Here is a 19445-nt window from a genome sequence, read left to right on the forward strand (position 1 = left end):
TTTTTTTCTTCTCTCTAGTGTTAGTGGTTGTATTTCTGTAGTGTTTTTTCCATCTTTCTATCTCATCTTCCATGAGATTCTTGGCTGTCTTGTAGATCTTTTTTTCCCTTATTATTATGCTTTCAAGTTTTGAGACAGTGTAGCTTCTTCATGAGTTACCATCAAGTATCTTTGGGGTTCTGTGGTTCTAATGGAGGAAAGATGAATAAAACTTGTAGGTAAATTTTAAATTAGCTGCTGTTAATTCAAACTTTATTCTAACTGAACTGTTGTAAATTTATGCAGAACTTCTTTAAAAGTTACTGAAAGTGTTCAATGCAGAAAATTATTTTTTAAAAATACTCATTTCTKTATGAAAAATGTAGCAACCTTAGTCTGTTTAATTTTTCTTTTAAAGCCATTTTTTATGCAAGCAAAAAACAAAATCCTTTATGGAGGATTGTATTATGTTTGTGTCCATGACTAACTCTGTTTCTCTTCTTTCTTATTTTATTTTAAAAGGTATTTCTCAAGAGTGACCGAGTTGCAAGAATGGTTCACAGTGGAGGATGTTCTGCAAATGACTTTAGAGATGTTTTTAAGAAAAACATAGAAAAAAGGGTTCGAAGTCTGCCGGAAATTGATGGATTAAGCAAAGAGACAGTGTTAAGTTCTTGGCTAGCCAAATATGATGCCATATACAGGGGAGAAGAGGACTTTTGCAAACAGCCGAATAGAATGGCATTAAGTGCTGTCTCGGAGCTGATTCTGAGCAAGGAACAGCTTTATGAAATGTTTCAACAGATTCTAGGGATCAAAAAATTGGAACACCAGTTGATTTATAATGCCTGCCAAGTAAGTATTGGAGTCACTCGGTTCGGTTGTGTTCAAAATCTCTCCCCCCATTCCAGGTGAAGGGCTTCCTCCGTATGTGCAGAAGCCTTGAACACAAGAGATTCCTTCAGTGCTAAGCTCATCTCCATGCACAGAGGAGATGAGACCYCTCCAGAAGGAATCTTTGTATCATTTGGTCACTGGAGAGGACTTGGAAAAGCAGATGCTAGATTATTTGATTTTTATGCTCCAGAGATCTACTGACCTTTTACAGTGTCACGGCTYCAGTGATTTGGGTGATTATACAGTATAATCTATGTGCYTTCATGCCCACATATAAGTTWTATATATATATATGTTTGTACATACATTTGTGTGCATGTGTGTCCACCTTTAAAAAAAAATGCTGTCATAAAGAAATAGGTGACAGATGGTCAAATTCAAGATGCTGTTGGCAAAGAATGATAGAAGCAGCATTTATACTGATCCAGTGTCCAGAACTTCTATGTGTTAGAACAAAATATCCTTCATTTTAAACACCATCAATGAAGCTAATTTGCACATTTTTACTTTGTTGTTCTGTTGCGTAAGCATATTGTTTCCCCTAAACTGTGGAGGAAAAAAAAGCAGTCATATTCAGTTTGACCTGTATAATCTGTTACTGATCAGTAATGTAAATGACACATAAAAGTATTTATCTGGCCAATTTTCAGTAATGATGCAAGTATAAATTACTTGAGTGGATGGGGAGAGGGAATACTGAAAACAGAGAAGTATTTTCCAGAAGTCTTGCAACAGACCAAGTAGGAAAAAAATTTAAAGTGAGCTCACCCAGTTTTCTAGTCTGTATGTGAAGTTRTGCACCAGATTGCATCTGAGCTATTTTTTTCCTATATCATACTGAAGGTTAGTTTATAGTTATGAACCATCTTAGCACAGGAAGAAGTGAGGAATCTTGGGCACTGCTGGCTGCCTCATTTATGGACTGATTTGGCACAAAGTTACAGAACTGTTATATGACTGAAATCTCTGTGTTGTTTAATGCTTCTCACAACCATAGATTTTACTTTCATGATAGGGAAGTATATATCTCATTCCATGTCAAATTGTGAAGGCTTCTTGTTTTTGCTGTGAACTCTTTACAAACACAATGGAAATAGAATTGAGCAAAGATCTTTTTTTTATTTTTTCTATTTACCATATCTTTTCCCCTTTGCCACCAAATTCACATACATTTGTATGACAAAGTTAGCCTTGGGGTATATAGGATGCTAACAAGATCCAGGAGGACTGAAATCTTGGAGAATAATCATGCTTATTTTAGTGAATTTTGATATAGTGGAGCATAGAAGCATCTGACAATTCAGTTTGGAGAAGACCTCAGGAGGTCTGCAGTCCCACCTCCTGCTCAAAGCAGTGTGAGCTGTGAGGACAGGCCAGGTTACTTTATCCAGTCAGGTCTTGAAACATCCAAGAATAAAGACAGACTGCACCACTTCTCTGGGTAACCTGTTGCAATACTTGACAATGTGAAAAATCCACTCTATCTTTTTCCTATGGTAGAAGATCTGTTATTTATAGTAGAAATTCTGTATGGTTTCCTCCTGCCTTGGTGTCTGATGATATTTTGAGTCCTGCTTCAGATGTTGCTATGGACAGTCAAAATTTGCTATTTGTATTGCACTAGAGGAGCACAAACAAATTTGACTGTAGAGATTTGAAGAATTAAATAAAACCTTTCTTATGACTTAAGTCTAGAAGTTCTTATGATGTGGTCAACTAGGTTGTTTTGTGTGCATAAGGGCTTTTTTGTTTCGATTCCTAATGGTAGCAATGTTGATAGAACTAAGCTGGTTCATGGTTCTCCTCTCAGCAGTTCTCTATCTGGACTAAAACATCACAGCAGCTAATTTTTGTCCTTTATCTTGGTAGAATTTTGAACATAAGATGATTATTATTGTTGTTATTTCTATTTTGTGAATTACAAATTAAATAAGAAATAATCCTGTGGTAGCTGAGAAGGAAGAGATGCTGGTGCAGAGATGATCCAACAGGATGAAGAGAAGACCTTTCTCTTCCTAGTGCTGAGCTGAAGTTTATAAAATCCTCTGTGCAGTTCCTCTGAAGTACCACATCACTTATCYTACAATCCTAGTCCAGGGTATAGCCACATAAAGTGGAGTATGGGGAACAGGGAGAAACAGAGATAAATCCCTTTGGGAGCAGAAAAAAAGGGACTCCTCGATAATTCAAATCAGGAAGAATGGAGAAAGAAAGGCTTCAAACCTATTCCCAGCCTTCTTGCTGTGAGTCCTAGCTTTCCAAAGATTTTTGTTTTCCAAGGCAGGCACAATAATACTTTGCTGAAGGAGTTTCATTCTCCAGCAGTGCAGAATTGTTATTGTCCCCACATTTATATCCTGTTCTTGTGATCTGGTCAAGCATGTAATATACTAAGTGTCTGAAAAATCTATTCCACAGAAAAAGACAACAGTCATTGCCTTCCGCAAATGTATTTCAGAGAGCAATCAGTCTTTGATAATGTAATGCATTTTTGATTTGATGGAKAAAGCCCATATTTCTCATTATAATTTTAATAAATATCTTAGTTTTAGACTGTATTTTACTCCATTCTATTGTCAGTATATTTACAGAAGACGAGATGATGTAAGCTGAAAAATAAAAATGAAGTCAGACTTGCATTTCAATCAGCAGCAGCAGTTTTCACACTCTCCCAGAAGCATGTATGTGTATTTGTATGAAAATGCTTCCTTTCGTTTCCCTTTGCCACTGCTCTTTAGAATACTAGAGATTTGCAGATAGCAATAATCACTGGTGTCTGGGAGCAGTGAGATAAGTGAAAGTTCCAAACAGATGTTAAAATTACATTTTTGATAGAGATTTTGATGAGTTGGCTTCTGACTTGCATTTTTGAGAATCAGATCTTTTAATGAAACTCTGAATGTTTCGCGGTAGCTTCCTTTAACAGCAAATCTCTGCAGTTATAATTTGTGTAGAGAACTGAGTGTCTTTTTTCTTTCCCCTGTTTTGTCCTTTCAGCCCTCTGGAAATCTAAACTGAAAAATGTCTTTCAGGGTCAATGATAAGGGTAAATCATCTGGGCAGTTAGATGGCTGGAAAGGAAAGAAGATGCTATTTGTAACAGTAGGTGGTATTGTCTGCTAGCCTTCTCCCTATGACTTTTTATGCACTTAGAAACTTTCCACTGGTTATAAGCTGCCTTTACTCCCCAGCCTGTAGTAAATGGAGTGTTTTCATCAGCTGATAAACTTTTGGGTATCTTGCAGCAGCACATCAGACACTTCTGCTAGGCTATGGGTTTTGGCAGGTCCATGTGGGTTGCCAGGCTCTATTTGTTTGCATGATTGCAGGCAGAAACAATGTTCAGTTAGCACAAGAACTTAATTAGTGATAAAGTATATAGTGGTAGACGTTGTCTAATACAGTCCATATAGCTGTGAAGTTTTTTACATTTTTCTTTGAAGAATTACTTTTTGTTGCAGCTTGTTAGCATATGGAATGCCTAAGCTTTTTCTTAGGGGGTGATCATTAACAGGACAGTCATGCTATGACTTAGGAAACTTCTTCCATGACCCAATTTTCAGTTTTACAACTTAAAGGCCAGCACCTGCTACCAACCAGCTTTATCTCTTTGTAGTTAAAAGATTCAATTTTGGAAGTGTGAACACTTTCACCTGATTTTTATCTACATTGTACTGCCTTGAGCTGTGTTTTGTGACAAAGAAAKGATTGCCAGTTAGCTGGGATTTAATGATCTTGACTTGTTTTTGAGGTACCTGGCCACATGTTCTTATGATTTCTTTGATATCCTAATTTATAGAGATCAAACATGATATAGAGTCTTTTGGGGTTTTTTTGGTAACTTTTTGCTGAAATAGCGGATAACCTTATTTGATGAAGAAAGTCAAACTGAAAGTCAAACTCAAGCTGATGTGTGGACACACACTATTATTACACAACTCTACCAAAATCAGAATTTCARTATCAAGTAAATCATAACTCCACTCACAGTTTGTTTTATTTTGAAGGTACTTTTATAAGATTCACTTTTTGGGGCTGATCTTAGCCTGTTGTCTTTTTTTTTTTTTTTTGGGGGGGGGTGGGAACAGTACTGGTTTTCATGATGAAAGAATTCTTGTAAGTCACCTTCTCTTTTCTGAAAGTTAATGAATAATTTTGAGAATAATGTAACTGTTTTTGAGAAGAATTATCTGTTGAGTCTTCTACTGTTGACTTACTCAGAATCAAATATAATTCTTCTGGAAATAGCCTTAGATGATCCTTTGTTTTAAGTCATAATTCTGTTTAAAAGCCTTGTATTGCTTCTGATTCACATCCTTGATTAGCTTTTTCAAGATGTATTTCATTGTATAAGTGCCTAACACTGAGAATGATGGACTATATTGTATCTTCCATAAATAAATGTTCATATTTTTTTAATTATGAGAAATCTTCTGTCATAGAATTTCTCCCAAACCTTAGTCTGTTCATGATGCTCAGTGTAACTGGACTCTAAGGATTCTTTCACCTGTAGCATGTTACTGAAGTCTAGTTAATTATGTATTTTCAGAAATTAGTCAAATTAAGAGCAGTTTAATTCATGATAAGGCCTTCATGACTTTTGAATGTTTGTAGTTCTGTTCCTTGGCCAAGTAGGATCCTAAAAAGTAGGTCAATTATGTCAGGGACTGCAGATTATCAAAAAGGAAATTCCATACTTCTGGATATTTTTCTTTGAAATTTTTGTATCCCATATAAGTAACTGGACACAACACAACTTAATCAAGGAAAAAGAATAATGAGATCTTTATTACAGAAAATTTCAGTGTAAAGTTTTAAATCTCCTTAGAGAAACAAGCATTAAGATTATCTTAAGAATATACACTAAAATAGACTTATTAAATTCTTAAGTACAGAAAAAGAATGGTTTGGTATGTGTATAATAGAACATGTGCTGTTATGTGATATGTATATTTGATTCTGAAATCAGAAGAAAAGAAATTTGCCCTGTGAGATGTTATAATGTGACCAGGGAGGACTTCAGTCAAGCCAGTATCTATTACATGGTCGCCAATGACTAACATTACTTACTTCTGGATACATTATACYTGATATTATAAAGTTACCTCTGAAAATATTTGGTAATACTTRTTACCATGTTTTCAGAGCAGCATATCAGGTGTTAAATAGTTGTCATCACTGATGTTTGAAAGTCCTTCTAGGTGGAGTATATGCTTTTTCCTTGCCTAATATATATCTATTCCACTGTGAGCAGTCATACCTCATACTGAGTATCAGCTTTTTATGGGAGATACGCTACCTTCAAGTGTTATTTGCATTAACAGGCTGCTACTGGGAAAGCAATGCAGACCTTGAAAGCTGAACATGGGTTGTTAGCTCTGTAGACAAAATGCAGTTTTGCAGTGACTGCAGGGTAGAAGAGAAGTGATGGGAGAAGTTGGCTGGGCTCTAAGTGACCAGAAAGGGCTGCAGTGTTGTAGGACATCTAAGAGAGGAAAGGCAGAGGACAGATGAGAGACAATAATTTGGGGGGACTGTGAAGGCTATAAGGGTTATGAGTAGAAAAATATGAAATAAACTGCAACACAGTTAGTATTCCCATTCACCCCGAGATAATCAGGAGTTGACTACATTTTTAAATGATAGATGTGAGTCTAGAAACTTAAGTTTCTGCACGCAGTCATGATGTAATAATGATATGCTTCCTTTCAGAACAGTCTAGTGTTTTAAAATGAAGCCATTGATGTCTATCAACCTGAAAAATGTTTCCTGTCATTGACATCAGAAATGTTCACATTGTGGGCTTTTTCATATGCCAGCTCTACTGGACTGTAGTATCTGTAAATACACGAATGTATCTTCCCCCATAACATAGTCTTCACAGAAAATCTACTTTTTGATTGTTTTTTTTCTACTTTCTTCAAGGGAGGAAAAAAGATCTGCCACTGCCTGTTCTTGAGGGAGAAAACAATACTTCAAATTAGATATTTCAATGGAGAAATAATTCTTTTCACAGGATTTTAAAAGCTGTCTTTTCTTCATGCGATATCTCTCTTGGTTGCATACATGTAGAAGTTTAACTTGAAGTTATTTCAACAGTTATCTTTTAGATCATTTTTCATGAGCTGTGTCATTTAGCTCTTAGCTTGAGAGAGATCTGGAAAAGTCTTTGCTAAAGACAGAAGAATTTTGTGCTTTGGAGAAGAGTGCTGCAACCCCAAATACTCCCCCCTAAGATTTAATCTGGAATCCAGAATTAAGTTGAACAGTGTATTTCTGGCCTGTTCATTTTTTCAGCTTAGTAATATGAGTTCAAGAGAGAAAATAAAAGTTTGTAAGCCCCAAATGATTCATATCAAAACACATTGGTGATACTAGGGGGAAAAAAAAAGTTTTAGCTTCTGTCAGAAGAATGTTTTTTCATAATAGCAGAGTTTGCTTGAGGAAGTTAGGGAAAAGTGCCTGATTGCCCCAAAGGGCGTTGATTAGCTCTTGTTTRTTGTAGTGATAGAAAAATGATGGGAAGAATGTCAAAGCATCCTCAGAGAAGTTACTTGTTTTAGAATGTTTGAATATCTGACTCTGAACAAAGCTTAAAAGCCTTGCAAGTTACATAATKGAAAAGTACTTTGAAATATTTTTCTTCATAGTTAAAGGAATACTGAGAAAATACTAGAGAGAAATGATGTGTTGGCAACAATAATGCATTTTCAGTACTTGAGATATTGCAGTATCCTTGTTACATTCAGCTATTGGGTGAGTAAAATTAGCTTTGATATCTACATTTAAAAGGAGGGCTTCAGTTGGGCATCTTAAAAGAGGGAAAATGTTCAAAGATTTGCTTGTTCAGTGTAAGCATTTAGTCAAAAAAAAAAAATGTTGAGTGAGTTTCTCACTTGTAATTACTTCTAAAACAAAGTTTACTTTTGGAATTTTCTATTCTAGAGGTCTGTTTTAGCTTAGGTGGTTTCTGTTCCTTTTGTGTTTGTGTTGCACCTGTGTGAGTTGGATTGGCGTGTATTATCTCTTGTGGCCTAAGAGACTACTAGCTCTTGTAGAGTTTGGGGTTTACTTGTGTTTGCTAGGTTATCACCCCTCTAGGCCTGTTCTCCTGTTCACCACCTTTCTTGTCAGAAGAGGTGAGCGACATTCCCTGAGCCAGGAGCACCTGCAGTCAGCTGCAGAGAGAAGCTGAGAACTGTCCATCTCCCTCACTCTGTCTAGTGCCTTTCAATGCTGCTCTGAGGATTGAAATCATTAGTGGTGGGATTTCGATTGCAGATCTTTCTTTCAAGCTATTTTATTTTCTAAGAATGTTTTTGACATTCATTGAATGTAGGAACAGAATTAAATGTAGCAACAGAATTGGCACCATAGTATAAAAAATTACAGGAGTTGTTTTTGTCTTTAACAGATCCTTTTAAGCATTTTTTCTTTTTTTTCTTTTCTTTTTTTACCTTTAGCTACATTTCTTCTCCTAAAATACTCTTTGGAGCCTTCAAGAAGTAGTTAATGCCGTTTTGACATTATACTGAATTCCAGATCCAGTTAAGTTAAACTGGCTCAATGTTCAAAGCCAAATATATCCAGCATGTAACTTGCACTCATATTAACATCACCACTGCATTTGACTCKCTATCTTTAATATTACAAACTGAGGGTAAAGTTTCTTTAGCTTAGTGTTAAGCAATAAAATTAATGCTTTACTGTTGAATTACTTCTTTTGTTTGTTTTTAAGGAGAGATCCTATGTCTTCAGGTAAGTAAATAAAAGACAAATTTAGTTTTTRCATAAATTACTAAAATCACACTTCCAAACTAATAGTCAGGTACACTAATGTGCCAACTCCTAACCTTCATGTGTGTTTGAATGAATGTTTGTGATCAAGTTGAAGAAGTTAATGATCYTCAGCATGAATTAGTCACCTGTTCTGCTAAGACTCAGTAGCATTCTGTATTAATACTCTTTTKATCAATTCAAAATAAAGCAGTTGTTCTGAGAACAGACACTGTCATCCAAAGCATCAATTTGGTTATTTAGGTTTGTTCCTCTGCAGGGTTTTCCATCTGCAGCTAGTGGGAAGCCAGCAGAAGCAGCTGACTTCAAAGGTATTGCAAAGCTGAAAAAAGCCACAGGAAAAGAAAGTCAAAGTTTTCAAATCCCTTTCATTTACTGATATTGAATGTCTTGTTCAGAAGCTTAGCTGCCTTTGTGTCCGTTTTTTTGTTTTTGTTTTTGTTTGTTTGTTTGTTTGAGGTAGAACCCTCTTGGATCTCTTCTCTTTTCTTGAGAGAAATCTGCCGCTTCCTTTGCATCTGGCTAAAGGAAAAGATTCCCTCTGAAGCTTTCCAGTCACTGTGGGAGGTGCAGGCAAAGTTGAAAATGAACTGGCTAACTTTTACAGTAGATAAATATTTTAAGCATATCAAAACAGAGGCATAACAGGATAGATTCTTCTATGGGAGAATGTAATTATGTGTGTAAAATGGCTGAGGGATCTGCAGCTCTCTCTAACTAACCTGCAATTTATGTGTCTGTTATTTTGTTCATCAGGTAGGTGATTTTGTCCTTGTCCTTTTGTCCTTCTTCCCAGAGGGACTTGCACATGGCCAGTCTCGCAGGCCACCTTTCCAGCTCCTCTGCTGATGCTGTCCTAATCTCTAGACTGTTGTCCCTACAGGCTGACCACCTCAGACACCCCCTCATCCCAACAAATACCTCAGCTGATTCTCAGCAGAAGAACTGGCAGACAGGGAGATGCTCCTTGGCCCACCATTTATTTCCATCTTTGATATTTTATATTTACAAGTCTCAAAGATACTTGTTTATATCGTCCAGACTCAGTTTGGTGCCACTGCTAAGACTGCTTCCTTTGTGAGCAGGTGTGAATCATTTAAAACGGCAGGTATGTTTACAAGACTTGTGTGTGTTTCTCACTATATGGGTGTTCTACAGATAGGTAGATTGACATCATTTTAGTTTTTTCTGTGGTCATTAAAACCTTCAGGCCAACTAAAGTAAGATTCTCATAGTCAGTAACATGAATGGCAAGAAGAGAAAATACTTTCAACCTTCAGTCTAAAAGCTCATTGCGTACTGGAAAGGGGAGGTAACCCATGAGGAAAAACAAGGTTCATCTATATCTTCTGTAGTTCATGGAAGTCTGTTTCTTTAGAACAGCTGATAAGTTGACTCTTACTTATGCCCTGGAGAAAATCAAAAGAAAAATTYGGCTATTTACTAGAAATGTTGGCTTCTAGCTGCTGTTAAAAGGAACAATTGTATGGTAAGCCTGATCACTGAGGCTATGACAAAGGAGAATATCCCTTTGCACGTGGTGGGAGTAAGGGAACGGTCATTATTAGCTAGTCGTCTGTTGCCTCTGAATGAACTGAATAAATAGTCATGCAGTGCCAGGCTTTTCTAGTGTGGGAACAGGAGGACTACCTAAAAATGAGGGAAAATGATACACTGACCAAGTCTCCAAATGTGCAAATTTTCAGGATCATCATAAATTCATTCTGCAATCAATCTGGAAGAGTCAGAGTCCCATACTAAGTCTTTCCTTGAAAACTGGATACAGAGCAAGATCTTGCCTGAAACGTCTATAGCTTCTTAGAGAAATTTATCTGCCCAATATTGTAATTTTACCATWATCAAGTGACTGTTATGTTTTACGGTTGAATAGCAGGCTTTCTGTAACTAGTGTTTTCTCACTACGTTAATGGTAGTAGTTTTGTGTTATTCACATGCTTCCAGGAAGGTGAAAGCTAGAAACTTATGACTTCTGGCAGCAAAAGAAAGGCTCCATGTCTGCCTACATTGTTCAACAAGAACTTTGGTTCAAGGTCCTGGGCAAAGGAGGATGAGTGAGAACTATTGTGGAAAGAATACATGTTGGACACCTTAGTTCATGGGATTAGGACCAGAACAAAGAGGAAACAAGTGTTASGATTTGGTGACTCCATCCTGTCTAGGATAAAAGTGTCTATCTGCTGGCCAGACCTTCTTACTTGCATGTAGCCTGCATCTGTGACATTGCAGAGAGATTGCTGAGGCCCATCTGGCCTTCCAGCTACTACCCCTTGCTGTTTATCCGTGTGAGCACCAATGACCTGAGCCTGAGGAGATCAAAAGTGACTGTAAGCCTCTGGGAGCAAAGATGAACTGGACAGTGGCCCAAGTGTGCCACCTTCCTGCCTAGGTGGTGGCATTGAGGCTTTGGCTTCTTTGATCATAGTACCTTGTTTTCAGTAGGTCTATTAGAAAGTGATGGAATTTACCTGACAAAGAGGCGTGAACATCCCTATGAACAGGACTAATAACCTAATGGGGAGGATTTTAAACTAGGTGCATCAGGAGACAGGGACCTAATCTCAGAAATAAATGAGGAAGCAATGTATGAGAAAGAATGTATGGGAGAAGACAAGGGAAACTTTAACATTCCCTTTCAGAAGGAAGGGTGTTCAGAAACAGGTATACACTAATGCACAGACCTGGGCAACAGAGATGTCCAGACTCTGTGGGTCAAGACTGAAAGGAAAAGAAAAATTGGTGATGTTGTGTGAGGGTCAGTTACAATCCACCTGACCAGKAGGATGAATCTATCTACAAACAATTAATGCAAGTTTCTTACTTGCAGGCCATGATTCTCATGGTGGATTTCAGCCACCTGCCRCCCATCTGCTAGGAGGGTAACAAGGAATTGTGCAAGCAATCAAGGATGTTTCTAGATTATGTTGGTGACAGTTTCTGAATACAAATCCACAAGGATCAATCAGGAATAATGCTCTACTTGATCTGCTGTTCACAAACAAGAGGTGAGGATAAATGTGGCCACRGATTCTGCTGAGCTGCAGAAATCACTAGTTGACAGAATTCAGGATTTGAAGAAAGGCTGAGCAGGCGGGCTGTCAACTTACTCCTTATTTAAGGAATTACTCTGCAGAATATCCTGGGAAGATGCCATGGAAAGTAAAGGTACCCAGGAGGGGTGGCTGATTTCTGAAGAAAATATACTGAAAGCTGAGGAACAAAGCATCCCATTATGTCAAAAGATTGGGTATTATGGACACCAACTTAGTTGCTGGAAGAACTGTGGAGCACAGCTTCTTGGAATCTGTTTTCACACACATGAAGAACAAGAAGGTAATCAGAAGTGGTTAACATGGATACTGAGAACAAATCATKTGTGACCAACCTGACTGCTTTCTTTCATGAAATGACTGACAATGTGAATAAGGAGAGCAGCAAATAGTAATCCACCTTGACTTCCAGAAGATTTCTGACACCTCCTCCCACAGTATTCACATCTGTAAGCAGAGGAAGTATGGTGTGCACTAGCAGAGGGTATAAGGATCAACAGTCACAAGTTGTGACCTAGCAGGTTCAGAATGACCATTAGAGAAGACTTCAATGTGAAGGTAGTGTGGCAAAGGAAGAGCTCACCCCAAGAACTTGCAGAATCTCTGTCTTTGGAGATTCTCAGGACTGCTTGACATAACCTCATCTACTTCTGACAATAATTAAGCAGGAGGTTGGACTAAATAACCTCAAGATGTCCTTTCTAACCAACGTTTCTATGATTCTGTGTCTTGTACATAGAGTAAAAATGAGAATATTAATAGAGGGAAAAACATTCAAGATATCGGCATAAAAGGAATAAACTGTGTCCATATTTAGTTGAGCTGGGCATGTGAATGAGGTACATTGTATCAAGGAGGCARTTAAACACTGTCAGTGGGACACAGTTCTTGATTCAAACACTTAAATATTACTGTTTATGTGTTTGATAGGTATATAATATTTGTTGTAGTCAGGGGAGAGCTAGCCAGTCAATGGAAACTAGGGAGTACTATAAAGTAGACCCTTCCTATCTGGTCAGTTGAATTGTGTATGAATCATTTAAATACTGGAATAGTGTTTAACGGAGTAGGTGGCTTAAAGAAAGTGTGGAGGCTGTGTCACTGAGGTGTTTCAATTGAGTTAGAGAAATATCTGTCTGGACTGAGCTAAATAGAGTTRGTTCTCCTCTTGGGTTAACTGCTGTGCGAGGTGCTTCCTAGACCTGCTTTCTAAGATATGTGTTACCAGGGTATTTGGTCATGAACATGGCAATTTTATGATTAAAACATCTTTTAGAATAATAACAATTTTATTATCAATTGACTGTCATGGACAGCAAATGTTGTCTCTTTTCTTGTATTGGACAAAAATTTCCCTACTTTAAGAACATATCAGGTACATGTTCTTAAACAATATTTTTCTTCCTCTTTGTTAATTTTTTTTCCCCGATCACTAAGTAAGCAGAAGATAAACTCATGATACATAATCTCTCTTTTTTTGACCTTACCTAAATCATGAGGTCCTACCCACACCTCATAGCAAAGAACCCCATTGCAATCACTGTTAGTCCTGAGCATGAAGAACAATAGCAAAATGAGAACAATTTGATTAACACAGTCTGCAGAACTGCTTACTTTTGGAAATAATTAGACCATTAATTAACAGTCTCACAAGATCTGGCTGTGGTTACCTGAATAATTTTTTAACCTACCTGCTACTGATTTCAAACAAATTCAATGTAAAAATTCAACTTACCAAGTATTTTTAGTCACCTGAGAAAACAGGTTTCTTGACAGAAGTAGCAGGCTCTGTCAAGGAGAAGAGCTATTCTAATAGATATGTAGAGTATACACATGGAAAGAGAGCTTTCTATATGCCCTGACCATGACGARATTGTTCAAGCAGAACCTTCTTGAATAAAAAAGTCAATTTTTTTCATGGTACAACACAAATCAGTAGATGAAGCTTGCTTTCCTGCATATTAGCCTGTAGATTGCATTTATTTTTCAACCTGCATGGGTTTTTTTTTCATTTTTCATTATTAAATATGTACATGTCATTAATGCCACTGTTTTCTAGAAAAGGTAGCAATACAGAATATTCTCTCACTTACATTCTGGAATGGAGCAGAAAGGGAGAGAATGCTAGGCAATTTCTGTCATATGGCTTCTCTACAGAGTATTTACAAGCAACTTGGATAATATTTCTTTCTAGTCACCAATTGTTTTAAATAATTGTTCTCAAAGAAATTACCAGTTTTTAAAAAATACTGTTATTAATATGCTCATTATTGTTTATATTTTAATACAGGTGAAGACTTTCAGCTAAATACAGATATCTTTCCTATTTGAAATAGGAATTGTTTTATATATGAGTGAGTGTCCTTTTCTTTTTCCGTGGTGCATCTTTAAAGCAACTTCATATAGTCTCTTAATTTTTGAAAATCTTTGATAAATTGGTTCTTTAATCAACGATGAGTTGCCAGCCTGAATTTTAAGTTTCCTATTTAGGTAAACCAGCCACATGTAATTATTTTGAATAAATTACTGGCATGACATTCAAGGTGTTTTTGCTTACTGAATACAATGCTCATTAACATTTATTACTCTAATTGCATATATTCCCTTTGGTTTCAACACTCCAAAGAAAATCTAATCAGTGATTAATAATGCAAGAAAATACTCTGCATAATGATTTTTGAAGAGTGGGGAAGAAATGCAAAAGTGAGGGAACTTCCTTCTGAAGCAAGCCGTAATGCTCCTGTGTAGTTTTTTTTTTTTTTTCTTCCCTCGGAGGGGGCACATAACTTAAAATCAGTGTAGTAAAATCAAATTMTGACAGTTGACAAGCTTTACTGAGATAATACTTCAAATTCAGGATAACTTCTGGAAAATATAAAACATTGGAAGCCCATTTAATGTTACAGAATATAAATATGCATATACTAACAGGCTTTGCATGCAAATCTTGGAGTTGTCTTGGATATGGTCGTCTTCTCTGTGCATATCGTGGGAGAGGAGGAGGAGGAAGGAAGGCTTCTTGAGAGGATCAGGAGATGAGTCATGGCTCTTGCAAGGCCCACCACTTTCAGCTTATCTTGCATGTGCAAGTGTATTCCCTAGCCAGATCCTGAACTCACCCTGTATCAAAGGAGAGAGCAAATATCTATTGCAGTAGGGTCCGGGAGAGGATAAGATGAGGATAAGAACTCCCATTTCTTTGATCATCTTCTTGCTTGCCAGAGGTTGCCTGTGCAGTTGGACCTCCACAACACTTCCTATAGGAGCCTACGTAACTGCTGAAGTGCTTTGAAAAAACCTCTAGAGGCCTCTCTGTCTCCCCATGGATTACCTGGAGACCCTACGTTTCTGATTTAAAAGATAGGTTAGAATAGGCCTCAGCATATCTCTGCAGTGTTTTATACTGCCTAGCTGTAAGGGAAAAAAATAAAAGCAAACAAATGATAGGTCAAGAGATTTAAAAAGCAGAATGTAAATAAAAGAAAATAAACTCTTTTATGTGAGGATATTTGTAATTTTGTGATTGCAAAGTTGGAGTGGAAGGCATTTGGCCTATTTGCATATTTGGAGCAACAACTGAGTGACTTTTACAGTGTGGAAGTTGCACTGCAGTGGTGAATATGTACAAGCTGTCTCAACAGCTTCTGTGAACTCCTTCAATATCTGGATGTGAAAAAGAAGATACAATTGGATAAATATGTTTACAGTATAACATATTACAGATCTTCATTTTTCATTTTCTATTTTTAAAAAATGATACTTTGCATCCAAGGCTTTGAGATATCTGCAAGACACATTTTTAGTAATGAGACTGATTAGATCTGCAAGTAGTAAGAACCTGTTGTTATTCGCTTTCCATCTTCCTGAGCACAGCAACACTGTTTTTCACCCTGTCCGAAAGAGATGGTTTTGGTCAGTAATCAGGGCAGGCTTGGGTTTTGACTGTTGATTTGTATGATCACCACAAATGCCAAGACAGTGAAAGGCAGAAAGATACTTCTAGTTAATTGCTTGTAGTAATGCTTTTGAACTATATGAACATTTTCCTCTTCCATTCTCTGCCACTAATACACTAATATAGATCCTAATGATCTTTATGTGTCTTCTGGAGTTTAATATTAATACTTCTTGATTAAAAAGCAGTGCAGGCTGGTCATCAGCCAATCACACTTTATTCTGAATTACAAATTTTGTAGTAATAGTCTGAAAGTAGTATTAAGGTGCAGTTGAATTTTAGAAGGTTTTGAGGAAAGAGTTTGCTTTTGTTTTCCTTTTAATCAGTTCCCAAGGGAGTTTAAATRTGTTGTCTATCTGATTTGGTCTGCTTATGGAGCAGTGCCATGACTCTATTTGACATCTTCATGGATGACTGGGAGAAGGGATCATAAGGAAAATCTCCAAGTTTACAGGTAATAGTAAACTGTTTTGTATACTCACATTTTGTTCTAATTGCAAGGAACTCCAGAAGGAGCTCACAAAATTAAGTGGGCAAAAAGTTCTGAGGTAGGTAAATGTATGGTAATGCAACAAAGTGGGGGAAAAAAGTAAAGCATGTCCACTTGATCTGAACTTACATTTTGAAGTTACAACTCAGGAAGGACTTTGGATTCCTTGTGATGAAAACATTAGACCCATGTACAGCATTATAAAGATGGAGGGCATCACTATTCTACTATATATGACCTTTTCATGCCCATACCTTGAGTATTCTGTGCAGTTCTGGACTCCASATCTCAAGGATATAGTGGAGTTAATAAGAAACAGAGGACGGCTTTGAAAACGATGGAACAGGTGCCTTATAAGAACTAAGGCAGCTGAAACCCTTCAGTTTGGAGGTGAGAGTGCAGAGGGGAGAGAATATGACTGAGGTTTATAAAGTTATGAAGGCAGTGGCTAAGGTATTCACTTTAACTCACCAGAAGACTTGAAAGTGCACCACTTACTTATCTGCTGGAGAACTTCTGAAACTTTCTGCCACAGGAATTTAGGAAGTCAGACAATATCTGACTGAGGTTCAGGAAGGGTTTCGACAACATTCTGGACAACAGGTCCATAAATTGAGGCTAATAAATTGATGCTAATAAGACTAGTCCTGGATATACCTTCTGACATCCCTTGTATTTCCCCCTCCAAGAGCTGTCTTTAGGGTAATGCACATCAGATGATGGTCAGGCTCATTTGAAGTCTGCTCTATTGTCACTGTCACGTGCAGTTCTGGGCTGGATGGATTATTCTGACTTAACAGAGTTCTTCAGTCCATTACACAAAAGATGACTATAATACAGCAAGAAAAAGAAAAAAGGAAGGTATTTTCTTTAAAACTTTGGAATTTAGGCATGAAATGGGAATTATTTGTATGTATAATTCCGTATTTGTTTTTGTTATTTGAAGAATAGCATACATTGAAAGAATTTCAATTCATAGTTTTGAATTAGACAAGCGGGAAGTTGGTCTTTTTTTTGTTTTGTGATGGGGACCAAAATGGATTTTAAAGTTTTTTAAGTGARCAATGTGGAATAGACAATAAAACAAGATTTATAATTCATTATTGTATTATTTTTCTAGCACTGATTTGTAGAAATGGAATAGCTTCTATAAACCAGATCTGTTTGCTAGTCTTAGTTTCTCTAATTGTCTGCATGTACTTTAAAACAAATAATCTATTAAGACATAAGGAGCAAGTGCAAGTGTATGTAATATAAAAGTATCTTGGTTTACGGTCTTTTGTTTCTCTACCCATTGTTCAATTAGGAAGAGCTACAGGTTTTGGCTTGTCTTGATCTTAAAGTAAACAGATTCCTCTTAGTTTTTTTATGAACAATTTGTAAACACATTCAATATAAGTAAATATAGCACCTGTTCTACTGTAAGAGATAAGTTAATTGAATTGTTTTTATTTTGTTTTTTTAAATCTTGACAGTTTAACTGGTGGAAAGCTGTTTTGAATAGGATATTTCAAGTCTAAAATTGCATTGTAATCCTCAGCAGATGCTTATCTCATACAAAATCATCTCTGCATGCGGCAAGAACATTTGCTTTCAGTGTTGATTTATTGAGTATATTAAAGCCTTTCATAATCTTTTTTTTTAATGAAGATAGTGCTCCAGAGAGCAATAAACTGATGTCATTACTTTAAAGCACTCCTTAAAAAATGTGCTGTGTGATTTGAACCTCTCTTGACAATAGACAAGCAATAGTCATATAATGGGTTATGTGTATGCTATTTTCACTGTCTATAGTGGATATTAGATATGTATGGGTGGAGGAATATTACACTTTCCTGTTTTTTAATCTAGTCTATTTTGAGTAGGTTCATCATTTGTATGGCAGGTAGCTTGTAGTTTATTAAGACAAATGAGGCTAAAAAAACAATAGTGAAGAAAGAGGCATAGTTTGTAATTTGGGGGCTCAATTTTGAGGAATAAAGTCTGATACAGGAGTATGAAGTGAATATTCAAGGAAACGAGATTGCAAGATTGCAGAGCCTGCTGTTGCAGAAAAGAGCATATAGTGAAAATATTTTTGATTAATACTTCACTGAATATATATGTAGGTTTATATTTATGTAATTCATAAAATYGTTGTGTCTCATTTCCGTATGTAGGTGCATGCACAATAATAATTAATAGAAAAATTAAAATATTAATTGTAGAGAAAGAAGAGTACTAGAATAACAGCATTTTTGAATGAGTTTGTGACAGGATATCATAATTTATGTCATCATGTCATCTGTTTTTTTGGTGGGATTTTTTCTTTTTTAATTTTGGATATTTCATTTTTTATTTTGTTTTTATTGGATTTTTTCCTTTCAAAATCTATTGGTAGTAAGGTCCATGTAATGTAAGAACTCTAAAACTATGGAAAGAGTTTATAATACTTGCAGAGAACTTCTATCATGAAAACACAATCAAGAAACACTAGCTAAAGACATGCAGTTGACAGGTCTGCTCATGAAAACAGGTCTTGACAGCATACTTGCTGTCAGATTTTCTTTCCTTGATCCTTAAACAGACTGATGTGCATAAATAAATATAGCACATATTTTTCACTAAAATCTCACAATGCATAACTAACAGTTTGTTCATAAGTCTCTGTACACCAAATAATGCTTCAACTTTTACCCTTGCATTAAATCATAAGGAAAAGTAATAGTGGATTCAGTATTGTTACTGAGTGATTTGCTCTGTAAATATAAAGGCTTATCAGACTTTCTTCAATGATATTATCATTGAATTCTTCAATGATTACCTAGGCAAAATGACAACTTTTATGCATTATTTATTTTTTTTTTTTTGTTAGCCACATTCAATCTAAGAATAGACACAGATCTCTCAAATCTTTGAATGTAATTTAACAGAACAGAAGAGAAATTTTAAATTCATTCAGTTAAATGTTCTAAAATAAAATGGATTAATGTTTAAATTTAGGCAGTGAATGTAAAGCACAAATGTGACAGCGTGTTATGGAAAGGACCATGCATATGAATTAGTGAAAATACTGGTAGGGAAGCCCTACTTTCTCTTCATCCTAAGTAAAAAGAGTGCTGGGTCTGTTCAAATTCRAATAGACAAACAAAAAGCTCCCATTCTTTATTATGCAAAGACATTTGAGGTACTTTTCTGAATGTCTTGTTCCCAAAATATGTGTCCTGGTCAACAGAGGATAATATGAAGTAAAACATTGAAGACTAGAATTTAATTTGGG

The 19445-nt window shown here is 36.3% G+C and overlaps 1 protein-coding gene across 1 annotated transcript in view; it reads left to right on the plus strand.

Annotated features, from left to right (window-relative positions):
- CADPS2 (calcium dependent secretion activator 2) overlaps window positions 1-19445 on the plus strand; it is a 277978-nt gene that overhangs the window by 57753 nt on the left and 200780 nt on the right. The window contains exon 4 of the mRNA XM_085299698.1: window positions 502-834. Within this exon, the coding sequence (XP_085155824.1) occupies window positions 502-834 (333 nt within the window). The remainder of the gene's footprint in view (window positions 1-501; window positions 835-19445) is intronic.

This window comes from Rhea americana, unplaced genomic scaffold, assembly GCF_003343005.1.
Source record: "Rhea americana isolate MKP2758 unplaced genomic scaffold, rheAme1 scaffold_152, whole genome shotgun sequence".
NCBI lineage: Eukaryota > Metazoa > Chordata > Aves > Rheiformes > Rheidae > Rhea > Rhea americana.